Source organism: Azolla caroliniana, unplaced genomic scaffold (genome assembly GCF_043228905.1).
Source record: "Azolla caroliniana isolate FFs.n. ecotype wild unplaced genomic scaffold, voAzoCaro1.0.p SCAF_4, whole genome shotgun sequence".
Taxonomy (NCBI): domain Eukaryota; kingdom Viridiplantae; phylum Streptophyta; class Polypodiopsida; order Salviniales; family Salviniaceae; genus Azolla; species Azolla caroliniana.
The window spans coordinates 24,870,572-24,897,395 of NW_028230439.1; the positions used below are offsets into that span (position 1 = coordinate 24,870,572).

General features: G+C 37.9%; 1 protein-coding gene across 1 annotated transcript; it reads right to left on the bottom strand.

Annotated features, from left to right (window-relative positions):
• Positions 1-1,174: 1,174 nt before the first annotated feature.
• Positions 1,175-26,303, bottom strand: LOC147865594 (protein PSK SIMULATOR 1-like). The gene is made up of 12 exons (XM_087318443.1): positions 25,884-26,303; positions 22,770-23,092; positions 18,605-18,697; positions 18,422-18,509; positions 18,073-18,166; positions 5,744-5,841; positions 5,399-5,468; positions 4,725-4,837; positions 2,548-2,664; positions 2,329-2,408; positions 2,153-2,197; positions 1,175-2,074 (listed from the first exon to the last, which is right to left on the bottom strand). Exons 1-12 carry the CDS (start codon positions 26,169-26,171, stop codon positions 1,558-1,560), a joined length of 1,926 nt encoding a protein of 641 aa, XP_087174569.1. The 5' UTR covers positions 26,172-26,303; the 3' UTR covers positions 1,175-1,557.
• Between the last annotated feature and the right edge of the window lie 521 nt (positions 26,304-26,824).

Below are 26,824 nucleotides of genomic sequence, written 5' to 3' on the forward strand. Positions count from 1 at the left end.
TTATTATCTTATTCTTTTTCCATTTCTCTGTTTTCAGATATATGTTCACACTTTCATGTGTTAGAAACCGCGGTTTAAACGATTTAATGGTTTTTTAAAAAAAATTTAAAAATTAAATTAAAAAAAGAAGAAGTTTTTAAACAATCTTTTCATCTTCAGGCCTTATTCTCACATTTTAGGAAAATCTTTAAAATTTTGAAAATTTAAAATAATGAAATATTTTAAATTTGAAATTTAACCTAAGTTGAAACCGAAACTGAACCACAAAACCACGGTTTTTACGGTTTAATGGTTTGAATTTTTTTTAATGGTTCGATTTTAGGTTTCAAAATTTTTAAACGATTTGGTTTTGACACTCTCAAACCAAACCGAACTGTTGCTGATTGTTAGTCTCAATTCAATAAGAGCAAACCCTTTCATATATACCCATTATCTCCATCATTAAAGCCATTGGGTAATTCATCAATTAAATAAATATACATATCCTATGTTTGAGGATCATGAGTGATGACTACGTACCCATTTCCTCTAAACAAGGTTTAGGGTTTAGGGTTTTTATACATGACAACCTTGCATGCCTCATCACCAAACTACCATTTCAACATTGCCAATTAGCCAATAATATAGTTTAATTTTCGTTTCAATGTCTCCTATGAATTCATTATAGTCACTTCATGGAAGATCCTATTACACCTAGATACGTGGACCTTGCAAGTCATGTGGAAAATTGCCTTACAAATTACTACAAAGTGAAGGGTCTGGTCATTAGAAATTGTAAGTGTTGAAACTTGAACCTTGCACGTCATGGAGAATTAAGTATTAAGCTAAACAATGTGCTGCTTTCATTAAGCACTTGTATTAGATATTCAAAGTTCATACATCAAGTAAATCAGAGTCATAGTATCACAGATATGTAAAAAATAGATGCATGCAAGGTTGGGATATGCTCCAAACAGAGTGACAATCAATGCTTACACACGAGTAAAAAGTGGCTTTGTAGTTGTACAAAAACTTTTGAGAAGAGACATTTCAAATAGATACTCCCCAGAAGTCTAGGCACCATAAAATGTGATGTAAAAGCCCAAAGGATCTCAACAAGGATACAAGCCGTTTCAAATAGAGGGATGCAAAAAACTTTAAAACAAATATAGCACTACAATTAATACACTTTGCAGATGTCACAACACCTCAAGCATTACATTTATACAATAACAAATTGTCCTCGATGTACAGTAATGCACTAGAGCTCTTCTACGAGATACTTTACAAGATGTGTTTTAGTAATATATGATCACATAAAACAAAGGCTGAATATGCCAATGCCAATGTGATAGAAAAAAGTGGTCTCATCTCATTTGGACACGCACTTCCTGCTATCAATTGAAAATAGCACTTACCAAGAGCATTTTTTTACAAACCACTTCCCATAAACAAATCCCCGTACATTGACTAAAGCCCAAGGGGCAATCAATGCATCAAAAATGTCACTCTTCCTTTGACATTGACTTGATCTTTACCTTTTACTAGATGAAGAAAGATTGACAATGTGGAATTTTGCTAAATATCATCAACACGATCAATAACATCAAGAGATTTGACTCTATCAATCCCGATATCTATCATCGGCACTAAGTGCACATGATTCAATGACTTTGGTGATAACAGGTCTTCCATTGATCGGCTTGACGAATGGCTCCGACTTTTTGACAAATCCCGTGATGAATCTCCATTCCTTTCAAACTCTTGACTTAATCGCATCTCTACCTTTAAATCTTGATTGTTCACATCATGATTTGATGTTTCTACTTGATCTTCAGGAAAGGATTTGTTTTGCTTCACATCAAGTTGTGTGAGGTCATCAAGTGGTTCATAAAGCTGGTCACCGTGATCTCTGACTTTCTCCGCTGATGTTGCTCTGAATTCTAATATGTTATGTTGTGCCAGATTAACTAGATCTTGTAGCAGGAAAAGCATTTGCAAAATGTAATCTTCCGTCTTTTTCCGGTCGGCGTGATGCAGAGTCTGAATAAGTGAAGAGCTACTCTGAGCTGCGTGTCCCATGTCCAGAGATGACCTGCAATTTCCTCATGTAAAGATGCTTAACAATTTTGTAACACAGTTTCCTGAACAAAATGCAAGTAATAATAATTACCCTGTATTTGCCCATTCACCAACCCAGCCAAATCCATGATGTACTCTGCCAATTCAAAATATAGACTTCAAAATGCATAGATACTATATAGTACGAGGAGATAACATACAGCAAAACTGTAATTGACAAATATAGCAAAACCCTAATCTCCATGTATAAATAATAATACATATTACTTGGTTGTGTTGGTTGCAATTGGCACAAGCCAACCTAGCATCTCGTCTAATTCTTCTTTAACACTTGATATGGTATTAAACTGCACAAGATAACATTTGTTTTTAGTATAAAAATAGTCCCATTTTCCATATGGTATTAGTTGGAAGAAAATTGTAGGGATAGGAAATAAAAGGTGAAAACAGTAAAAGGGAAAAAGCCAAAAGCAGCGGAAAGAAAACCTGGTTCTTTGTCTTTAAGGCTGCAGGCTGATGCCGCAAGGCAGCCTTGATTGTTGGTGGCAAACTCTGATACAAGTTATCTCTGGTATCAACTGGAACAGTACCCGGCCGGCACACCTAGCATTGAAAATGTTAATTGGTTGGGCTTATTTACAGTATCCATGTTCTTTTAACTGTTCATGTGCAGTGAGATAGGTATTTATTACACAAAAAGAGCAACATTGGTTATATACAAGCCCATGGAATTCACTTATGTTCTGTACATCAATTTTTGTACTACCGAGGTGTATGCTGGTAGTTGACAGACTAGGGTGTATTCTGGTATATAGCCAACAGATAAGGGGTATCTGGGTGTTTTTCTGTTAAATAAAACACGGATGTAAAAGAGCTTTTTGATTAGTGTAATCATGCCACTGTCAAAAGCAGCATTGAATAGAGAAAACTGATTTGGTGAAATCTGCTGCAAATAAATTGAAATCAAGAAGAGATTTGCTGGAAAGGGTATTTGATTTGAGAGTACGCTACCAAATTTACGATCAGCAAAGGTCATATCCTAGCAACTCGGTCTTGATTCTATGTGAAATGGCCATCGGTTGTATGATGACAGGGAATGGAATCTAGGGATGATTGAGATTCTGGAGATGGCTTGCTACTCTAGATACCTTTTGATCTCCCTCATCATACAGGTAGTAAGGAACAAAATACATAGATTGGGTTTTCCAAGAGCCAGTAATTTGATTAAGTAAACATCATCTACCCACTGATCAATGAAAGCAGACCATTTTGTAATGAAGCTGATTGATCTGAAGTATTAAGTTACCTCAATCTCTTTTAAACAGAATTGAACATCTCTAGAAGTTTATAAGCAAGCACATGTGAAACTGACCACTAAAAAAACTTAGAAGACGTTTAGATAGACATAAATCTAATATGTCTCAATTGTGGGATTTCTAATTTTGGTACATATGTGATCCCAGGATCTGAAGATTTTATTCATGGTGTCAGCATATGTCGTAGTTATGATCAGCTCATAAGCGCTCAAAAATCCATTGCAGAAAGGATCACTAAATAATAGACTAAACATGACCAGACTGAGGAACATTTTGAGGTCATTTATCCCCTTCACTCAGATAATTTAGTAACAAAAAATATCCCTCTTCAAGAATTACATACAAGGTGATATACTCTTTAATTGTTTGGAACATGGGCACAATTTTCTTTTAGTACATATAAACAAACCTACCACTACATTATAGCATTTACTATATTATCCTTTTGAATCTTAAAAGTATTTTGTATAGAAAAAGGTCTGTTTTAGAAACATGGATAAAACAAAAGTGATGGTTTTTAATACCACTCAAGCATGTGTAACAAGATCAGAACCAGAATTTTTCTTGGCAGAGGAAAAGGTCTCAACCATGACACTCGCAAGGGGTTAAAACAGATGGGGTGATAGCAATGTGTCGTACATGTAGGCCAAGGCCATCTGGACCATAGCCCCATTACCATTGTCATTGACAAATAAAGATAACTATCACCTGGCACTGATGGTCATTCCCTTGCTTTGGATATCTCTTTATATGGGAGAAGTACATATTGGAGATTTTTCGAAGGCAAAGTTTCAATCTATCTATAACTAGATTCTTTAGTAACCTATGTTTAGTTATATTTATATTGATTCAGCCTTATAGGTTACTTTAAAGAAATATATATCACACCAAGCAAAATAGTTCTCTCCATAGATAGCATTAAGAAACACTGAATCTTTTACTAACTTAAAGCAGTTTTTTAATCTCAACCTGAGAAATGATGAAAAAACAAAAGAAACTTTTTTTCAAAAGGGAATTTCATTCTAGTATTCTCGCAGATTGGATCCTAAATATTGAAAAACAGAATAAGTTCCAAACAAAATAGGAATTAAATCCTCAGCCTACTTTATACTCTCCTTTCCTCAAAAATGTTTGGATGGACAAATCAAATGACACATTATCGCTCATAATTTTGTTAGTTTAGTAAACAGTCAAAAGGAAAATTCACACCATACAAATCAATTTTCTGATAAATGAGTAATTGACCATGCATAAAATGATCAGACAACAAAGCATGCATGATATGGAGGTATCCATACTTCGAACAAATAATGTATGTGGATGCAAAACAATGAAATGACCACTTACCAAACTATCAATTTGCCCAATAATGCATGCATAATGTAAAGCAAGGCCAAGTGAACCCAGCCGTTCAGAATCATCCATCTTTCCTGGGCCTCTTTTTCTGAGAGACGTGTTCCCTGAAAAAATAGAGAAAAACCAATAACCAAATAGCGACCAGCAATTATTGACCAATAAGACATTGATAGAATTCCCCTAAGATAAAGTGTGGAAAAGGATAGGATTGCATATTAGATGTGGATGCTAATGAATAACCACCCAGTATGTTACAAACCATTTCAGTTTTGGTCTTTCTCTTGACTTCCCACCTTAATTTACTCTCCGAAATAGTTGTTTCACATCTCACATCATCAAACCTTGAAATCATGAGACAAATTTCCCCATCATGTAGGAATCCACGCATGCATTACCCAATCCTTATATGTGCCCTCTTTTTGGCATGCATTATAATGCTGCACCATGTTTCTTGTTATAACCCTTCTCTCATTCAACCATTTGGCACACGTGTAAAACACCGCATTGGAATATCACATGATTGTGGGTTTATATCCTGTGAGGGTGAGGAGACTTACTCCTCATTCCACTGACCTTTTCATATTGAATCACCCCATGAGGAAAGAATAAATCCATATTGAACAAGATCTCCATGTAACGTATGGAAAATTATCCAGATTTAATACCTCCATCTCCAAATGCATGCTCGATTTCCAAATGCAGAAGATATACTGCATCCACCATCTTCTCCATGACCTAGCAAAATCCAAAGGATAAAGAACAACAGAGAAAATGCATAGATTGATAAGAGTAATATTAGATAACCACCAAAATCTGTCCCAACCATATCTATTTCGGTGAAGAGCAATAGGTTCATTTTCATAGAAATACAATTGAGTGGAACATGAAACATAAAACTAGAAGGTTAAATGTTCCATATTACCATCATCGAGCACATTAAATGCTTAGATCCATCACAAATTGCATTAGAATATATCAAATTAAACAGACACTAAACTTAAGAATAATACCTCCTCCAATGTCTTTGACCACAATGACTTCCTCTTCAAGCTCTTCACATTTTTTGCCCGGCTTTTAAGTTCAACTCGCAAGGCAGAAAGACTGTCCCCTGTGAATAGGTGAACATCACATTATGTCCCTTACAATTCATAAAAGAAAATGCACATTTAATGGTAGAAAACAATACTGACATAACAGTGAACATGCTGAGAATAGAAAGGTTATTCCTATCTTCTCTTTATTGGGTTTTATCCCATAAATCAATTAGAAATGTGCTTTTTCTACATGGTTCGAAAGCCTCTTTGCTTTGCTTTCTTCAGCATTTTCTGGTTCCCTTGCAGAAGCATAGTGCATGTGTGAGAGTAAGAGTGAGCAAGGGAAGGAATCAGAGAAAAATAACCATAAGTAATAAACTACACTGAAGAAAGAAAGAAAGATATATTAATGTCTTTTAAGAGGCCGAAATGGCCTATAAGACCAAACAAGAGATTACATCTTAAGTGTTGTCTCATCTTTGAGAACAAATCAAAATAAACTAGATATTACACAGTAGATATAAAAGTAAATAAGATGAAAAGAAAAGAAATAAGGGAATCTGGTTTTTGGCACATGTGATATTCTCAAGTTAGATATATTGTAGCTTTTGTCTTCGAAAGATCTCTAGCATAGGTCGATCCAAAATGGAAATGTCTCCGAAGCGAGGGAAGCACTTACGATGGCGGGAGAAAGAACGAAAGATATATTAACATCTTTGAAGAGGCCGAAATGGCCTATAAGACCAAACAAGAAATTACATCTTAAGTGTTGTTTCGTCTTTGAGAAAAGTAAAAGATCATCAACTAAACACAATGGCCCAAGGGGTTTTATATACAAGTCCTCAAGCGACTGCCACATTAAATGTGGTTGGTGGAATCTACAATCCACTCGAATACAAATTTGTCATAAGAATATCTCATATTCTTTGACCACATTTACACTTGACAGCTAATCTAGACATCACAATCTAGTTCATGTAACTAGATAGTTCACACGGATTACAATAAAGTGTGCTCACACATTTTTTCACACATTGTGCTTTTCTTCATAAGCACATGTTCACACGAGTTGAGCTTGATTCTCAACATGCCCCCATCAAGGTCAATTGTGTGTCCTCTTAAGCTTGGTTGTCACGTTGTGGTTAAAGACTCGGTCGAAGTTGCACGAACTGTTGGACCATGGTTTCACATTGCACCTATGTACTTGATCTCCATCAGGCAAGGTCAATCTTGTGGATCCAAAGAATGTTGACAAAAATTCAGAGTTGTCAAGTATGTGCTGATCTTACCCCATCTCCCATGTCCTTTGACTTCCCAAGTTGTCAAGGTGCCAGTTCACGTTCAGGTATACCTCTGACTTCAGAATTTCGGGCTTTGAGAAATCTTCCTCCAACTTGTTGGGTCAAGTCAAATTAGATGTGCCGGGCTTACTTTGTCGATGCCAGTCTCACTCTTCCTCTTCTACGATGCTAATTGGCAAACCCTTGGAAGGTCTTGACACAAATTCATAGAGTACATAGGTTCCCCATTGCATATCTGTAGGAACATCAAGGGCTTCTAGCCGTTGCATAGCCAAGCACGTGGCACAATGTGAAAGGCTTTTTGGAAATCCACAAAGCAGCAATAAATCCTCTTATTATTGGCTCTGCCCTCCTCAATAAGGCCCCGGAGGGTGAGTATGTGATCCAAAGTTGTGAACCCCTTCCGAAAGCCTGCCTGTCCAACTGAACGGCAGCCATTCCGCTCTACCCATATGCTCAATTCTAATTCTAGAATCGAGCCATATAATTTAGCCAAGTAATGGCCAATCATGATTGTCCTATAGTTGCTTGGCATCATGGGATCTTCACTCTTGAGGATTGGCACAATGGTATGCTGAGTCCATCTAGTAGGGAAACCTTCATACATGGCTCTATTAAAGATGCGTTCTAGCAATGGGAGCAAGATATCACAGGCATAGGTAAAGTGCTCACCAACCAATCCGCCATGATCATAGGCCTTCCCAAATTGTAACCGATCAATGGCATTTCTTACATTTTGTGGAGTAAAAAGGACAAAATCATGTGGGCATGAGCCATATGGGTGGGGAAGAAAGGTTGCCTTGGGATATCATATAGGACCTTTGCATATTCATGCCACACTTGAAGTGAGGTCAGTTGTGTGGTAGGTTGCCTCTCATTAAACATTTTCCATGCTCTTTTACTTTCCTATCCTAGAAACAAGCGATACAAATGATCTTTGGGATCCTATTCCTTCTAGTTGAGCTCATTTTTCTTGAAGAAGTGGAAAGAGAGGTTGTCCGCCCATTGTCGGAGCAAATTTAGCTAAATACAATCTCTTCTTCTTCCTTACGAGGCGTTGGAAGGTTGCTCTTGCTTATTTGTGTGTATAAATGTCTGGAGTTACTTCATGCTGCAAGCAACTCCTTGTATCACGACATTCCTCATCATACCAACTCTTTTGTATTACTCTACCTAGGCATTTGTGGCTGCTTTATGCAATGATTTTGACAAACCTTGGGTAACTTCATCTAGGTGTCCGAAAGTATCCAAAATCTAGCATGCCGTTGTATACTCCACAACTATACACATCAATTGTCTCACTAGTAAGATGATACTTAGCCAGCCCACTCTCCTTAGCATATACATCCCTTGTGCATCCCTCCTTCACCTCAAGAGCGTAGATATGCATGATCTGCTGCCAAGCCAATAGGTCTACCAGATATAGTGAACTCTCCTATTCCAGGTATAAGAAAGAAAGAAAGAAATATTAACGTCTTTTAAGAGGCCAAAATGGCCTATAAGACCAAACAAGAGATTACAGCTTAAGTGTTGTCTCGTCTTTGAGAACAACAAATCAATAATACTCCGTAAATATAAAAGTATATAAGATAAAAAGAGACGAGGGAATCTGGTTTTCGGCACATGTGAGATTCTCAGGTTAGATATATTGTAGCTTTTGTCTTCGAAAGATCTCTAGCATAGGTCAATCCAGAATGGAAATGTCTCCAAAGCGAGGGAAGCACCTGCGATGGCGAGAGATAATGACTTTTATTGGTCGATGACAAGGGTGTCGAGGTCGTGGTTCATGGGGCAAGGACCTACGTGCACGGAAAATTGCTATTATTCGATCAATTGTAACCCCTTTGTTATGTCCTAGTCGGGAGCCCATTTGTGTATCCCGTGATTGACTTGTAGCATTAGTAGGAATGATGGGGCTAAAGAAAGTTGTGATTGTTCTTTGTGGATAAGCTTGTGTGGTTGTATTCTTCAACAACTTTTCCCAAATCTCTTGAGCTCTAGCAAGAAAAGTTCTAGGCACCGTTGGTCCTCATATTCCATTACCTTGTGTAGTGGGACAAAGCCTTGTTTAAAGAGGCAATGGTATCTCCCTCTGAATTCATAAAAGACACTACAGTGACAAACATAGTGTTCTTCGGATTCCACTCCTTGATGACACAATTGGCAAATTCTCTCTTCTAGAGGTAGTCGTGTATATCTGCCTACCTCAATCTGTAACTGATGTGATGAAGTTTGCCGATGCCCTATCATACTACGCAACACATAGGATAGATGTATCTCCATATAAGGTGGCCTGATGATGAATCCATCCTTTGATGTGTGTAAGAAGTGTGTCTTATAGTGGGCCATCTTCGTACCAAGTGGCATTTTGGGGCTGATCCATGTTATCTTGTTTTCCAAGTAATAATATCAGTTCGAACCACTCTATTCTTTTCCACGTTGGTCATATTTAGATGGGGACAGTCCAAGCTATATTGGAACGGGGATAGTGCATTTAGACTCATGCCATGTGACTCGAACCATTGCTGCATTTCAGCATACCAACAATGAATGTCTCCATTTTCAGCCAATTGTCTTGATGACATAAGTGCCAACCTTGGGTACCTTCGTTTAGGGAGCTCCCAAAGACGTTGGATAAATGTCACAGATCGGAACAATGCCTTAGTGATTATAGGTGTTGCTCCCATCTCTGCCCGGATTATATCGTGGGGCACCAATGCTTTGCCCGGATTATATCATTGACACTAAAGGCCTCTCTAAATCTTTCCAATAATTTGCCTTGTTAAGACTCAGTCCCCATGTTTCTACTCCATAGAGAATAGTTGGTGTGACAAGTGTATCAAATAACCACAACTTAGTTCGTGGCTCTTGGAATTGCAAATTTGCACATTGTCTCTCGAGAACACCAAGGGCTGCATATCCAGGAGAAAGTCGAGCACAAGCAGCCTCCTGTAAGGAGAACCTAGGCCCTGTCAATGTTATTCCTAGGTATGTGTAGGAGCGTGTGTATTCCACCTTTTCCTCTCCCAAGAAGGATTCCAATTGTAATCTTGTTACCCATGCTTGAGTGGTGTTAAACACCATCACTTTAGTTTTATCCATGTTGATTGACAAACCTTTGTCCGTACAAAATAGTTTTAGGGCATTTAGATGTCTTTGTAGTCCCTCCGGAGAGTTAGAAATCAGCACAATATCATCAACATATAGTAATATTTGTATAGCTATACCTGCTAGGCATGCTCCCAAACCCCCGAATCTCTCTATGTAATGTGATACCTCATCAATATAGAGACCGAAGAGAGTGGGTGATAGTGGGCATCCTTGCTTCACTCTGATTGTGCTACCCAACGCCTCTGACAAACCCTTGGAAGACCGCACTTTTCCTGACACGGATTCATAGAGTGCATAGATTCCTCATTGCATATCTATAGAAACACCAAGGGATTCTAGCCGCTGCATAAGCCGAGCACGTGGCAGTGTCAAAGGCTTTTCGGAAATCCACAAAGCAGCAATAAATCCTCTTATTATGGGCTCTACCCTCCTCAATAAGGGCCCGGAGGGTGAATATGTGATCCAAAGTTGTGAACCCCTTACGAATGCCTGCCTGTCCAATTGAACGGCAGCCATTCTGCTTTGCCCATATACTCAATTCTGATTCTAGAATCGAGCCATATAGTTTAGCCAAATAATGGCCAATCATGATTGTCCTATAGTTTCTTGGCATCATGGGCTCTCCACTCTTCAGGATTGGCACAATGGTATGCTGAGTCCATCTAGTACAGAAACCTTCACACATGGCAATGGGAGCAAGGTGTCACAGGCATAGATAAAGTGCTCACCCACCAATCCATCATGATCTTGGGCCTTCCCAAATTGTAGCTGAGCAATGGCATTTCTTACATTTTGTGGAGTAAAAAAGGTTGATTCATGTGGGCATGAGCCATGTGGGTGGGGAAGAGGAGGTTTCCCCGGGATATCATATAGAACCTTTGCATATTCATGCCACACCTGAGGTGAGGTCAGTTGTGTGGTAGGTTGCCTCTCATTAAACATTTTCCATGCTCTTTTACTTTCTTGTCCTAGAAACAAGCAATACAAATGATCTTCCAATTTAGCCAAATACAAACTCTTCTTCTTCCTTACGAGGCATTGGAAGGTTGATCTTGCTTGTTTGTGTGTATAAATGCCCCGAGTTACATCACGCTGCAAGCATCTCCTTGTATCACGACATTCCTCATCATATCAACTATTTTGTATTACTCTACCAAGTTTGGGGGGATTGGCCGTTGTGTGAGGAAAGGTATTTGTGGCTACTTTATGCAAGAGATGGAGAATCCATTAGGTAATTGACTGTGCTTGCACCTCCTTTCGGGTTCCAACATGTCAAAGCATCTTATCCGGGCCATTGTGACAATCCATTATATATCACAGATCCATGCACACTGTTCAAAGCTAGAAAGTGTTTGTCATATTTAGTTGTAGCACTCATTTCTTGAGCTTGTCGCTTTAGACCAACCTCTTCAGCCGTAACTTCTCGATAAACAGCCTTGTTGGTGTCAAACATAGCTGTTTGTTCATCCTTAGTTCGTGCATTGAAGTCTCTTCATAGTATTATGTCCCCCATAGTAGCAAATCTTATGATATCATCATATGATAGATATGGTGATTCACCAAGAGGTGCAAACCTTGACTAGGCAGGCAAAAAGTAGCAAATTGCAATATATAGTTCCCTAAGCTCCCCTTTTTTATTCGTATCCACATGTAACATGCATCTACGTCCTTATGCACAACATGCACTCTATCATGGAGCTCCTTTTCGTATAACACAGCCACTTCTCCTGAACCACTAGTGCTTACCGGTGTCCAAGGTTGGGGACATATAATAAAAAAATGAAAAAGCATATTTGTTCAATAATATACATTGGTATGTCACAACAAGAGGGAGAAAATACAAAGATCGCTCATATTTACATGAGGAGAAAGTTCCTCTTTATAAACACCAAGATCTGACCGTTGGGCTAACTAGCTGTTGGAGCTGACTAGCCGTTATTAAAAGTATAAACGCCAAGATCTGACCGTTGGGCTAACTAGCCGTTATAACTTTTAATCATTCTCAACACTCCCCCTCAAGATGGGCGAAAAATATCCACTAAGCCCATCTTGTCACACAATCTAGTAAGACTTACTGGCCCAAGTTCCTTTGTAAGACAATCTGGTACTTGATGTTCAGTAGAAACATGACTCAGTTTTAATATTCCATTACCAAGCTTCTCCTTGATGAAGAATCTATCGATTTCGATGTGCTTGGTCCTATCATGCTGTACCCGATTGTTGGCAATGCTGATTGCTGACTTATTGTCACACCACAGAATCATCTGATTTTCTTGATTCACCTTTAGTTCTACTAGGAGAGTTTTCAGTCATAGCATCTCCGCAACTCCTACATCAATAGCTCTATACTCTGCTTCGACTGTTGACCTTGCTACTACTGACTGTTTCTTACTCTTCCAAGAGACCAGATTGCACCCACCAAACATGCAGTATCCTGATGTGGATTTCCTATCATCAGCACAACTGGCCCAATCAGAATCACAATAGCCCTCAATGTTAAAATGACCATGTTTTCTAAAGATCAATTCCTTCACCGGGGCACTTTTGAGATATCTCGGAATATGGTACACTGCATCCATATGATCTTTCCTCAGATCATGCATGTAGCGACTTACCACACTTACTACAAATGAAATATTTGGACAGGTGTGAGTCAAATAAATCAGCCGACCTACCAATCTTTGATACCTTTCACAATCAACTTTCTCTCCTGCAAGTTCAGTTAGCTTGATCTTTTGGTCGATTGGAGAAGCTATGGGCCTACAACCCAACATTCCAGTTTCTGTGAGAAGATCTAATACATATTATCGCTGAGATAGAACTCCTTCTACTCCACGAGCTACCTCAATTCCAAGAAAGTATTGTAACAATCCTAGATCCTTCACCTCAAACTCTTTAACCAATTGCACCTTCTCCTTCATCGTTACCCGTGATAATTATATCATCCACATACACAGCATGTAATGTAGTATACTCCTTGTGTTGTCGAAAAAACATTGTATGGCCTACATTTGTCTGTTGGTATCCCATACCCACCATAGCCCTTCTTAACTTGTCGAACCAGGCTCGAGGAGATTGCTTTAGTCCATAAAGTGACTTCCTTAAGAGAATCGAAGTCAGGTTCTTTAAACGATACATGGATGATGCTCAAGGCTTTTCGGATGGAGAAAAGAAAGTCCTTATGCATTTTCTAGACTCCTATGCCCAAGGTGTGAAAGAGAACATCAAGATAACATCCTATGTGCTCAAACAGACGTCTTCCTTGACCTCCACATCTTCAAAGACGTGGATTTGGATATATCACATAAGCTCTCTAGCAGATGTCACCAGATAAGCTCTGTATCCTAAAGGACGTTAATATATCTTTCTTTTTATAAACAATATATCTGATTTGAGAATCTTTTATGTATAGGTGACGAGATTCTCTCGTCACATCTTAGTCTATTTCTATTATCTTTTCTACTTAGTTGCACTTATATTGGTTTGTTGTTCTTAAAGACCAGACAACATTTTAAGATGCAATCTCTTGTTTGGCCTTGTAGGCTATTATGGCCTCTTAAAAGATGTTAATATATCTTTTTTTCTTTCGATCTCCTTTCTCTCAGGTATTCATCATCATCTGATAGATGATATAGAATGCAATGTTCATTCCGATTTCCTTCCACAGAATTCATGTATAGTATCTGGGTGCTTTAGTATAATGTAAGTACTCTAACAAGAATTTCATCAGATATACTCAATCCATGTAACCTGGAATCATTACAGAAGTGGGTATCAAAGTAATCAATTCATAGTATGAAACTATCCTTTTGATGATGAGGAAATGAGCTCTATAAAAATCCATCTTCGTCCCTTTTGTTAGGGTCTAACCATGCCCTTTTAGTATCTAACAGGGGCATGTATGAGTCTGTTTGAGTGGGACATTATGAGAGAGGTTGCATTTGATGATTATTAGAAGGATGCTATTTGTGTATAGTATGTAACAAACCTGTGGGATTCACTCCAAATGAGCAACCAATGTGAAGTATCTCCCTCCTAGCAAGCTGTTGTGAAGACTTGAGGCAACCTTCCTTACGTCTGAAAGGAGCTGCTACGGGAGTGGTGTTGGAAATACATCACTATGAGAGAATACACCACAAGTTGTGTGTCTATCATCCCATAACCTCTCTTGGGTCTCTATAAGATGGCCTCAATATATTTTGCTAAACAATATTCCATAGCTGCAACTCTTATGAACATTTCCTGTTGCAGGGACCAATTTTTTTCCGCTTCTGGAATGAATGACATTATGTCAGCTTCAGCAATGATTGTATTTTCATCAATACCAATAGCTATGCATCTGGACGAAATAAAAATACTATTACAGGTATGACATTCTTTGTTAAATTCAGCTTTACTATAGAGTAGTTCACTTGCATTCCTTCCCCCTCAAAAGGTATGACAAGTCAAAAGGTTGCACTCGGTTGTGTGAACTCAGAATATGGAGTGTGGGCTGTTTCCAATAAAAATTATAGAATATTTTTTAATTTGAAGATTGGTACATAGTACCTGGCAAAGTGCAGCATGTGGCTCTAGTTTATGTTTAATGCTCTGCTAAGTATTCTTTGCTTTATCTCAATTCTCAGAATCTGGGGCTATTCTGGGAATAGCATGCCATATTCTGAAGGCGGGGTAATTATTATCTCTCAGGACAATAAATATCAGATGGAACCAATTCTGGAATAATAATCACGTGATATGTAATTATAAATTCATAATAGAATTCCAAGTTTTCTCTTTGCAAGATTTATCACTTTGTTTGATAGATTTATTGGTTTGGGTCTACCACCTGAACTACATGTTATTGTTCTAGTTTGTACATAAATACTGCACCCAAGTTCTATAAATTCGTAATAGAATTCCAAGTTTTCTTTTTGCAAGATTTATCACTTTGTTTGATAGATTTATTGGTTTGGGTCTACCACCTGAACTACATGTTATTGTTCTCGTTTGTACATAAATGCTGCACCCATCCATTCTGGAATAATTTTAGGCTATATAATATTGTGATGATTGTGCTAGAATAATTTCATCATAAAATCCTGAGCTGTCTCTTTGCAAGAGTTATAACTTTCTTTGATACATTTATTGGTTTTTGTGTACCACCTAAACGCCATGTAGCTCTAGTTTGTATATAAATGCTACATCACCAGAGCCTCTAGTACCCCCTTTATATTGTACAGTGGAGGATAAAGACTCATTCCTATCAGATCCTCGGTATCTCTGGTAAATGAATCCCTTCACATTGGTGTGTTTCTATGTATGTAGCAATATCTCTATCCATTGAAAGTTTTTTCCAAGATGCCTGATCCAAACAGAAAAACAAAAAATGTAAAGCCTTCAAACTTTGGAATCAGTCAGAGGGGCGCAGGCTCAGCAGACCAGAGAGCAGTGACAGGGATCATTTGGACAGGGGGATCTGGGAGTAACACTAAGACAGGATTCAGTGGGAGCACTCATGGACTGGAACAGGATTCAGAATTAGCATCCTCACACGTAACTACCTTGTCAGGGCTTTATCTGTCGTTGTAATATTTGGATCTTTAGTATTCTCCTTAATAGAGCTTGTCTTTATTAGAAAGGTCAAGTTTGGCTGTTTGATTCCTGCAAATTCAGGATTGCTGACAAATATCATAGACCACATTACACGCTAATCTTCTGCCATAGGATTTAAGGTTGAATTTGTCCCAGTAGTATGGAGCTTAGGTTATGAACTCAGGGTTGCGAATTTGTCTTGACAAACCTTGTTGGTAATTTTGTCAATTCAATCAATAAAGTTGGTCTGGCAGTACCCATAACTTCAATTTAAATAGGTTTAGTTGGCCTCCATATCTATATTGAAAAGATTCCGTAAAATCACATCATGATGTTAAACAATGAGTTTTTGGCTCTTATAGACATAAACTATACTGGTTTCTTTTTTATTAAAAAATTAGTAGCCGAGAAGGGTATAAAAGATAATATTTTTAATCACGGTATTTTGTACTAAGCTATGTTTTCTTTGAAATCAGACTTTTCTTTTATAGTATTCTAGTTCTAATTACTTAGACTCTATCAGGATATCGGCATCTATATGATTATATATAATGGTATATAACCAAACGAATAAAAATACCATTATATAGTCATTGTTTTACTGCAACTACTACAACTCTGGGTACTGAACCCTACCTCATTTTTCTTTCTTTAATCTAGTTTGGAAACTTGGTTATTTGATTCTTGAATCTAGTTTGGAAACTCTGGGATACTTCCTTTAGTCCATAAGGCGACTCATGCGTGCAATCATTGACACTAAAGGTCTCTCTAAATCTTTCCAATGATTTGCTTTGTTAAGACTTGGTCCCCATGTTTCTACTCCATAGGGAAGATTTCGTGTGACAAGTGTATCAAATAACCACAGCTTAGTTCATAGCTCTTGGAACTGCAAATGTGCACATTGGCTTTCAAGAGCACCAAGGACTGCATATCCACAAGAAAGTCGGGCAAAAAACATCCTGTAAGAAGAAACTAGAGCCTGTAAATGCTACCCCTAGGTATGTGTAGGAGCATGTGTATTCCACCTTTTCCTCTCCCAAGAATTCCGATTCTGATCTTGTTACCTATGCTTGAGTGTTGTTACACACCATCACTTTAGTTTTATCCATGTGTATTGATCAACCTTTGTCCGTACAAAATAATTTTAAGGCATTTAGATGTCTTTGTAGTTCCTCCGGAGAGTCAGAAATCAGCACAATATCATCAGCATATAATAATATTTGTATAGCTATACCTGCTAGGCATGCTCCCAAATCCCTGAAAGTCTCTATGTATTGTGATACCTCATCTATATGGAGACCATAGAGAAATGAAGATATAATGAATTTTCTGAAGTATCGAAGGCAGAGAGATATGGAAACTAAAAACGATTATGGGTTTTGACACATAGGAGAGGTTAAAGACAGAAAAAGCAGTTCTGCAAAACAAAAGCCCACTCCTTAAAAATATGTACATGGCAGGAATGCACCATATTTATGCTATTGAAGATGCATAGAATATGCTCTTACAAGAGGAGCTTCAATGCTGATGGGACAGCTAAGTCATGGCCACATAAATACCTATTTAATGCTGAGTGGGAATCTTGTCCAAGTATCCCTTTCAGTGTACAGAATATTCTTTTAGGAATTGTAGTACAGTTCTGAAAATGAAACTGTACACCTCTAATAAAAAACAGAAAATATTAAATTATATAAAAACGTTTTTCTAGTTTAATAGGAGTAACCTAAGGGCCTTTAATCCAACCACTATCACCGTTTTTTCAGTTCGTTTTTCAACTTTTCAGTATTGTTTTCTACTGTTTTCTAAGCCGCCTGATGTTGTCATTATACATTTCTTATTTTTATTGAGGGATGACGCCTAAATTTGCAGGCCACATCAATCTAGTGACTTCCTATCAGATATTATCAATGGATAATCACCATGTCATTTGGGAAGTTAAGCTGTATTGCTCTGATCCTATCAGGATTCTTGTTCTTATTCAGCTAACTATACTTTATCTGAAGCCTTCAGACAGTAAATATACACTAGTATGTTTACCATGTGATTTCATTTGCAGACTGGACACTGTATGATAGTTTATGAAAACTCAAAGTTTGCCATGTGATTACCAAATGTATGAATAGTTCGTCATCACTGAATATTGTTCTATATATGTACTGTAAAAATATTTTGCGCTATACCAATTTTAAAACTTTCACGTCTATGAGTATCAGTTTCCAAGGCCAAGTGATTATCTTCAATGTGCAAGCCTCAAGGATACTACTCTATCCATGTGGTAGCCAGAATGTTTCATAAAAACAATATTCAATTACCTCTTACCTTTCGAATAGTTGCTATACAAATTCTCATCTTGAAGCTTCCTTCGTATCTCTGCTTCAAATCTATCCAGTGAATTTAATTCATGATATAATTCCTGTGATTAACAAAAGTATAAGCTTGTACATTTAAGCTCTAATGAAATAAAGAAAGCCATGTGATTCACTTTCATGTTACAAGTTCATCCCTACAGATATGTATATCCACGCATGCACATCTCACAAAGACATCAATACATAAATAAACTGCAAGCAGTTCTAAATTTTCCTCATTATTGTATAAACCTCAGTAGAAGGGGTTCTAGATTTTCAATGAGCCTCACTAAAAGAATCCATAGTGATAAAAAACCTACCGCAGTCTGTTGGGCCCAAACAACCAATATTTGCAACTCTTCCTCTATTTCTTCTTTGCTTTGATTCTGCACCATCTCCTTGCCTAATCTGGGTAAGCATCAGAAATGAGAACATATATGAGCATACTCATACCAGCTTCCACAAGGAAAAAGTGACCACCTATCTTAACTATGAACCCTTACCGGTTGAAATAACGATCAAGATTGTGCCATTGAGGATCTCGGCATTGGTTCCCAAATCGAACTACCTCTTTTGCAAATACTGTTAGTTCTTTCCTACATACATAAAATACTCTGTTTACCATTGAAAAAGGATATCTATGATCCAGGATGCATAACCATGCATTTCATATCTTCATACAATGTTTTTTGTTTCCCTATATGCAACACTAATAGATCTCATTTCAGCTGATTTTCATTGAACTATTAACCCCCATGACATACACACACAACCAGAAGTTCTCTCAAATTCAGCTCTGTGTATTACTGGTTCTAGCCATGCATTTCCAACCTGCTACATTCAGATTTTTAGCATGCTCCAAGCTGATGCCCAATCTGGCTCCTGAAGGCTTTCTGGCATGCCATTATTAAGCTTCTAAGTCAGTGTTCAGAATAGCTTTTAGGAAAAAACTCAATTTTAGCTTCTAAGTTGGTAGATAGACTGTCTATCATATTTATGATGAGATAAGTAATCTCATTTTAATACATTTGTGGAAATTCTTTCTTCTCATAGGTCCTTTTGGCCTTTGAGAGATGATAATATATTTATTTTGGTTTGTTGCTATCCAAAATGTAACATTTTAAGATGTAATCCCTTGTTTGGTCTGCTATTTTTTGTTCCCAGAGGCTTCACCGATTTCTCCTTTCTCCCAAGTCTCACAGGTATTCAGTCTAATACTACCCAGTCTACTCATTTTGTTGTGTTGATGATAGGCAAGTGAGTACGAGGGATATCCATGCTATGCTGGACTGTTGGTAGTGCTAGTATGCCAAGTTCATGCTAACTGAACCATGTAGTTACTAGAGAGTACCAAATCCTTCGCACTCCCTAGCCTGCCAAATTGCTATGAGGAATCAAATGTGAAGTCTCATATAACTATCTATCCATCCGTACCACATCTAATGAATGAAACAAACAATCGCAATAAGGGCTCAGTTACTATCATGCTGTCCCCAACTCAGCTTGGATAATGGCACGTGGTGTTGAGGCATTACTCCTAATCATGTGGGATATCATCACAAATGATCTCTTTGATGGCCTCCATCGATCATTGTACTCTCATTATTCTCTGTACTTTCGGCAGTATGCTTTGGGATATCCTCATTGTGTCTAATATCATGTGTTTCCAAGGACCAATCATCTTTATTGGGCCCACCTCATTTCCATAGAGCAGTGCACGTTTGACTAATGCGTAGAAAAACCAAAGCTTTGTACTAGGTTCTTGGAAAGGAAACTTATTTATGTCTGGCACATTTGCTATATTCGATGAGGAGATAAGCTGCCTTTTCACAAAAGCAAGTATCAACACTCCTTGGAATAAGCACAACCCAGCCTGAGAAATGCAGACTTTAGCAAGCGACCTGTCATAAACATCAGAAACAAACCCATTTGTCGAACTGGATATCAATCAACATGCTAAGAATTTCTTTTTGCCAAGACCATCTTAACTAGCACAAGATTCATCCATATCTTCAATGGTCACGTTCAACATAAATCTTAGAAGCAGTTCGTGATATCTGGTATTAGTGGTTGCTATATTAAGCCTTAGTAAGCAAAGGTCTCCTTGTGAAACCTGGGTGGTGTCTTAACACTAAGAAGCCAGGAAATGTTCACTTTGGATCTGTTCTGCATTGTCACGTAAAGCCCCTTAAAGCCACACTCGTTAGCCACAAGTTATGTGCTGAGAACGCATGTCTTCATCAATCAGCCTGAAAAGTCATGTTATGGTCAGAAAACTTAGAACAAGGTTGCTAAACATTTCAAAGTTCAATTCAGCCATTCCCTCGCAATCCTGGAAACGGGTATCTTTGGTTGAGATTGCATCAACTGTTGCATAGATGGCATGTAAGACACTTCCATTAAGAGCACATAGCATATGTGCACAATCAATGCACCTATTGGCATCATAACTGCGAGGTTTCATCCTCTAAAAGAACATGAATATGAAAATTGGAGATTGTCATGCAAAAAAGCACAATTTGGAATCCTGCACCATCTCTTAAAAACTCAACGTCAAACGAACTGGTGCATGGTCTGACATAGTCATACCTTGAGAAACACCCAAACATCCAATATGAGAGAAAGTCCATTGTTGCAAATAAATCTACATTATCAAAGTTCCACTAATGATCAATAAATTCACTGTGGCCAATATAAACACTAATTCTTACAAAAACAAGATTAGGCAACATGTGCATAAAATTGAGACAACACTAATATGTGCACTGAGAGCAGAACAACTCTATCAAGCAAGGGAATAACATGGTTACTGACTGCATTAAGCCATTGTGATCTCATTAGCTATGTAAACACTGTACTCCTGGGCATACCACTTTAGGAATTAGCTCCCAATAGGCATAACTAGGTCCGTCCTAAAGACAATTTAGTACACTTTTGGACATGGGCATTGAAAGACTCACTCTTTTGAAGATTGGACCATATGACATTGATAGTGGAACCGATATCCAATCCAACATCTTGAAATGTAAAAAGTTATTTCAATACAAGGGTGACCCAATCAACAATGGGCCAACTTGAGCAACCAGATAATATTCCTACCTTATGTGACATCCAACATCCCAAGGACATTATGGGGTCCCAATCCACCTCCAAGAAGAATATGACAAGGACAAATAATGCACATACGTAGTAGGAACTGCTGCAAGATGTACATGCAAGTGACTTATCCAAGGCAAATGCTTCTTATGGAGGCTTGGGGGCCTCCACAACATACTTTTCTAACAATACTTTCCCTTCTTGCCATAAGGTTTATGGAAGAGTGTAAAGAACTCTCATAGAATTGGGGTATGCGGAAGCGTAGTGCGTGTGTGAGAGTGGGGGTGTGAGCAAGAGAAGGACTCGGAGAAAATAACCAGAAATAAGAAAATACACAGTAGGAGGGTGACAGCTTATGCACTGAAGAAAGAAAGATATATTAACGTCTTTTAAGAGGCCAAAATGGCCTATAAGACCAAACAAGATATTACATCTAAAGTGTTGTCTCGTCTTTGAGAACAAATCAAAATAGAATAAGAAGTACTCAGTAAATATAAAAGTAAATAAGATAAAAACAGACGAGGGAATCTGGTTTTCGGCACATGTGAGATTCTCAAGTTAGACATATTGTAACTTTTGCTTCGAACGATCTCTAGCATAGGTCGATCCAGAATGGAGAGGTCTCCGAAGTAAGGGAAGCACAATGGGCCAAGGCAAGGGGGTTTTCTATACAAGTCCTCAAGGGATTACACATTAAATGTGGTTGATGGAATCTAATCAAGATATCCACTCGAGTATGATTCTGTCATAAGAATATCTCATATTCTTTGACCACATTTACACTTGACAACTACACAGATTAGAATAAAGTGTGCTCACGCACTTTTTCACACATTGTGCTTTTCATTCTCAACAAACATGGAAAAGACCATGTCAAATCCAAATATTGACATCAATACAATGATCCAATATCATCAAAATTGACACATTTGTTTTACGGAATCTTCCACAAAGCATAAGAAAATTGTTTCAAATGATCCCATTGCACATACTTTTTTTTCTGAACCACGACCGGTCCACCACTCAAGTTGTGAATATATAGAGGAGGTTGCATCTGACCTATATTTTCATGGGCATCATGTGTTTAGCACCTCTATAAACACTATTGGAATCCTCAACATGTATATTTATACCAGAATTGTCACAATTACTAGGTTCAAACATAGTAAGGATTGATAGATTGAGAGCTCTTTCTTGATTCTATGGAAGGTGGTGCATGGACATTCTTAGTTGGAGTGATTTGTCTGATTAATTCCATTAACGAGCAAAACCTTAGGCTGAGAACTATTTACAAGAAGGATTCAATTCGTGTCCAACTTCTCTAAGAGACTATTGCTGTCTAGGCCATGCAAGTTTGCGGCAATAAGAGGTTTGCAATGCCCTCAGATATTTTGGGCCACATGTACAAGACATTGATTAGTTCAATGATTTTATCACCTAGACTGATAGGTTTAGGCAATCTTTTAAATGCTAAATTCTTGGAATTGGTACATTTATCATAACGTCAAGGGAAACATCACATATTGCTATATAAAAGACAACGAAGATCTAGGAGGAAATATTACCACATACCTTTTATCTTCAGCGGCGATGCTCAAAAGCTCCTCCATATCAGTAGATATTAATCGCTGGACACCTTCTGAACATAGGACCTCTTCTTTTAAATATCTTATCCTATCTGCAGACAGTGAAAGCTTCAAACTATATCCCTTGGCAATGGTGTTCGCCACTTCAAATGCTAATATCCCAATTTTGTTTCCTTTTGATGCGGCTGCCAACTGAAAACCACCTCCAGCTCCAAGGTTAAGATTTGTCATGCTACTACCTATTGTATCTAATGCATCAACTGCTTTCCCAAGACCAGCAGTCCCAGCCCTTCCCACCACTTGCAAAACCTGCAAAAAATCAAAAATTTGTAACCAATTTTCCCTTTAACCTTACTTATGTAATGAAATTAAAGAAAAGACACAATCAAATCACCGTTTAAGTTTACTTAGATAAGATCTTATATCCAACCATACAAATGCATTCTACTTTTAATGTATGCAGTATTTATATATTAGCCATCATATTGATTATTTCACCACAATGCCAAATTAACTATGAAAATTTTTGGATGTGTGGAACTTATCCTGTAGCAACACAGATCTTCAGTGTTGTAACCTAGGACTAAACAGATATGGAATATGAACCAACCATAGTCATATATTAAGAAATCCACATGAAGAGCAATGATCTAAATTTGGACTTGGACTTGCAGATGTTTTGTTTTGTCATTCACACTGATGAGTTAATGTGAACAGATGTAACCTTTGTTAGACTCACAAGCCATTCTTGCCTCTTAAAAAATGCTAGAATATCTGTTTTCTTTCTTTAATGTGAACAGATGTAACCTTTGTTAGACTCACAAGCCATTCTTGCCTCTTAAAAAATGCTAGAATATCTGTTTTCTTTCTTTCTTTCGGTTGTCGGAGGCTGTGGCGAGCACAATTGCAGTAGAACAAGGATACCACTATCACCCACTCTCTTCAATCTCTAAATTGATGAGGTATCACATTACATAGGGAGATTCGGCAGTTCAGGAGAAAAGCATCAGTGCCACTTGATATAATCTGGATAGAAATGAGAGCAGACCCAATAATCATTGCGGCATTATTTGGATCAGTGAACAATATCCAACAGCTTCAAGAGCTCCCTAAATGAAGGTACTCAACGTTGGTATTTATGTCATCATTGAGCTCCCTGAATGAAGGTACTCAACATTGGCATTTATGTCATCATTGAGCTCCCTGAATGAAGGTACTCAACATTGGCATTTATGTCATCATTGAGCTCCCTGAATGAAGGTAGTCAACGAAGGTGCTGAAAAATGGAGATATTCATTGTTGGTAGGCTGAAATGCAACAAAGGTTTGAGTCACATGGCATAAGCACAAATGCACTACCTCCATTCTAATATAGCTCGATTGTCCCCATCTAAACATGACCAAATTGGAAAAAATAGAGTGATCTAAACTGATATTATCAACTTCAAAAACAAAATAACATGGATCAGCCCCACAACATCTCTTGGTAGGAAGATGGCCCACTATAAAACACCTTTTACACACATCAGAGGATGGATTGATCATCCGGACCTCTTATATATACATACATCTATCCTATGGAATGCATTGTGTAATAGGGCAGCTGTGAACTTCTCCACATCATTTAAAGATTGAGGTAGGCAGATATGCACAAAAAGCTCTAGAAGAAAGAGTTTGACAATTGTATCATCAGGGAGTGGAATCTGAAGAACGATTTGTTTGTCATTGTACAGATTTTTATGAAATAAGAGGGCAAATCCATGCCTCTTTAATCAAGCCTTTGGCCCTTTACACAAGGTAATGGAATATGATGACCGATGGTGCCTATGGTTTTCCTTGGTCAAACTCAAGAGCCAAAGGGAGTTGTCGAAGAACAACAATACAGCACACAAGCTCATCAACAAAGAACCACAAGTTTCTTTAGCCCCATCACTCCCTACCACTATGAGCCAATCAAGGGCTAGAAAAATGGGCTCCCCACCAATAGATGGGGAAATAGCAATTTGTCATGCATATAGTTTCTGGCCTTGTGGACCGTGGCCTCACCACCCTTGTCATCGACACTGAAACCCATTATCTCCTGCCATTGTAGGTGCTTCTCTTGCCATTCTGAATCGACCTGTGCTCGAGATCTTTCGAAGTCAAAATTTACAATATGTCTCACTTGAGAGTCTTACTAGTAAAGACGACAAGATTCTTTAGTCAAGAGTGATTCTATTTCTATTTACATTTTTACTTAAATTTATTTTGGTTTGTTGTTCCCAAAGACAAGAAAACATTTTCAGATGCAATCTCTTGTTTGATCTTATAGCACATTTTGGCATATTAAAAGAAGTTAATATGCATTTCTCTATTCTTTCCTTCTTTCTCCAGCTATGAGCTGTTTGCACAATTTTATTGGGGAGAAAATTTGATTATTGCATGTACAAGAACTTCATCTAATTAGCAAGCGAATTTCATGTTGGTAAGAGTATTTGCTAATGTTGCAAAACTCCTCTCCTGTACATATGTTTAGCACTCCAATTATGTCGCCAGCATGTAATTTCAGCATCCTTAATTATTAATTTGGTACATTTTCAATTGAATTCAGCACCTTCAGACATCTTTGACAATAAATTTAACACCTTTGATGAAGAGTTAGACATCTTTGATAGTTAACTCAAATCCTTGATGGTGAATTGAAACATATTTATTTTTTGCGATGAGCTTGATATTATTGGTTGGTGAATTGAATATCTTTGATTGGTGAAGTTGGAACATTTTTTAATAGTGGATTCGAAATATATCAAATGGTGAATTCAGTTTCTTTGTTGGTGAATTTCACATTCATGATGGCATATGTTCATAATGAATCCCACCATGTTTGATGGCAATTTTTCAAAACCAATCCACCATGTTTGAGCGGTGATTTAATCACACTTCAGAATGACTGATTCAGCTTTCTCAATGGTGAATTGAGCTTCATCAATCTAATCCTTACTAAGATCACATGCATATGTATACAAACACGTCTAAAAGACTTAAAATGTCATTACTATATATTTTCAAGAAACTTCCACGCATAGGGTATGGGAATTTGGTTTGAAATTGAGCAAACATACCTTGGTCTTTATGCGAGTAGTCTTGCTCTTCTCAGAGGCAGAGTTGGAAGCGACACTGGCATTTGCAGCAGAGGTGGTGACATCAGTGGAGATGACATCAGTCCTTGCAACATGCAGCGGGACAGGGCCAAGCGGTCCAGAAATGTCTCTAGGGGGTCTATAGGTAGCCTCCGAAACCCTAAAAAGGCGTCTTGTCAAAGGAGAACGAGATTCAGAAGGCCCGTCATTAGCAATATTGCTGCTGCTGCTATAATGTTCACCTTCTTTCTTTGAATAGCCAGCACCCATTAGCAGAACAATTCAAGAAAACGCAAAAGAAAAAGAAAAACAGAGCTGCTTCTCGTCTTCTTTCTTATTTTAGCTATGGCGTGAAGAATTGTTGTTTTTCTTCTTCACAAACACACACACACACACACACACACACGGGGGGGGGGGGGGGGGGGAGGAGAGAGAGAGAGAGATCAGAAGAAACTCAACAATCCAAGCTACAAGACCATTCCAGAGAGAGAATCCATGATGTGGAAGGGGTCAACAGGACCACAGATGCTTGCAACCCAGGGTGGGCTCCTCTCATATACTGTACTAAAATCTCTCAGTTCTTTCTCTTTCTTTCTTTCTTTTCTTTTCTGTTCTTTTATTCACTCTGATTAGAAGGTTGGAAGGGCCGCCAAAAACAGGGGAAGGGGACAGAGGAAGATCTCTCTCTCTATCTCTCTATCTCTCTCTATTCAATTGATATACAACTCTTCTACTAAAACAGGTACATTACATGTATGTATGTATGTAATGTTGTCAGATCTACCTCCATATCATTGCTCTTTTCCTTTTCTTCTTCTCTTTTCCATCTCTCTCTCTCTCTCTCTGTTGACCCATTTCCTTCCTTCCTGCCTCTTCTCTGCCTCAAAGCCTACATATATATGTAGACAGATCTAAGTCTTAAC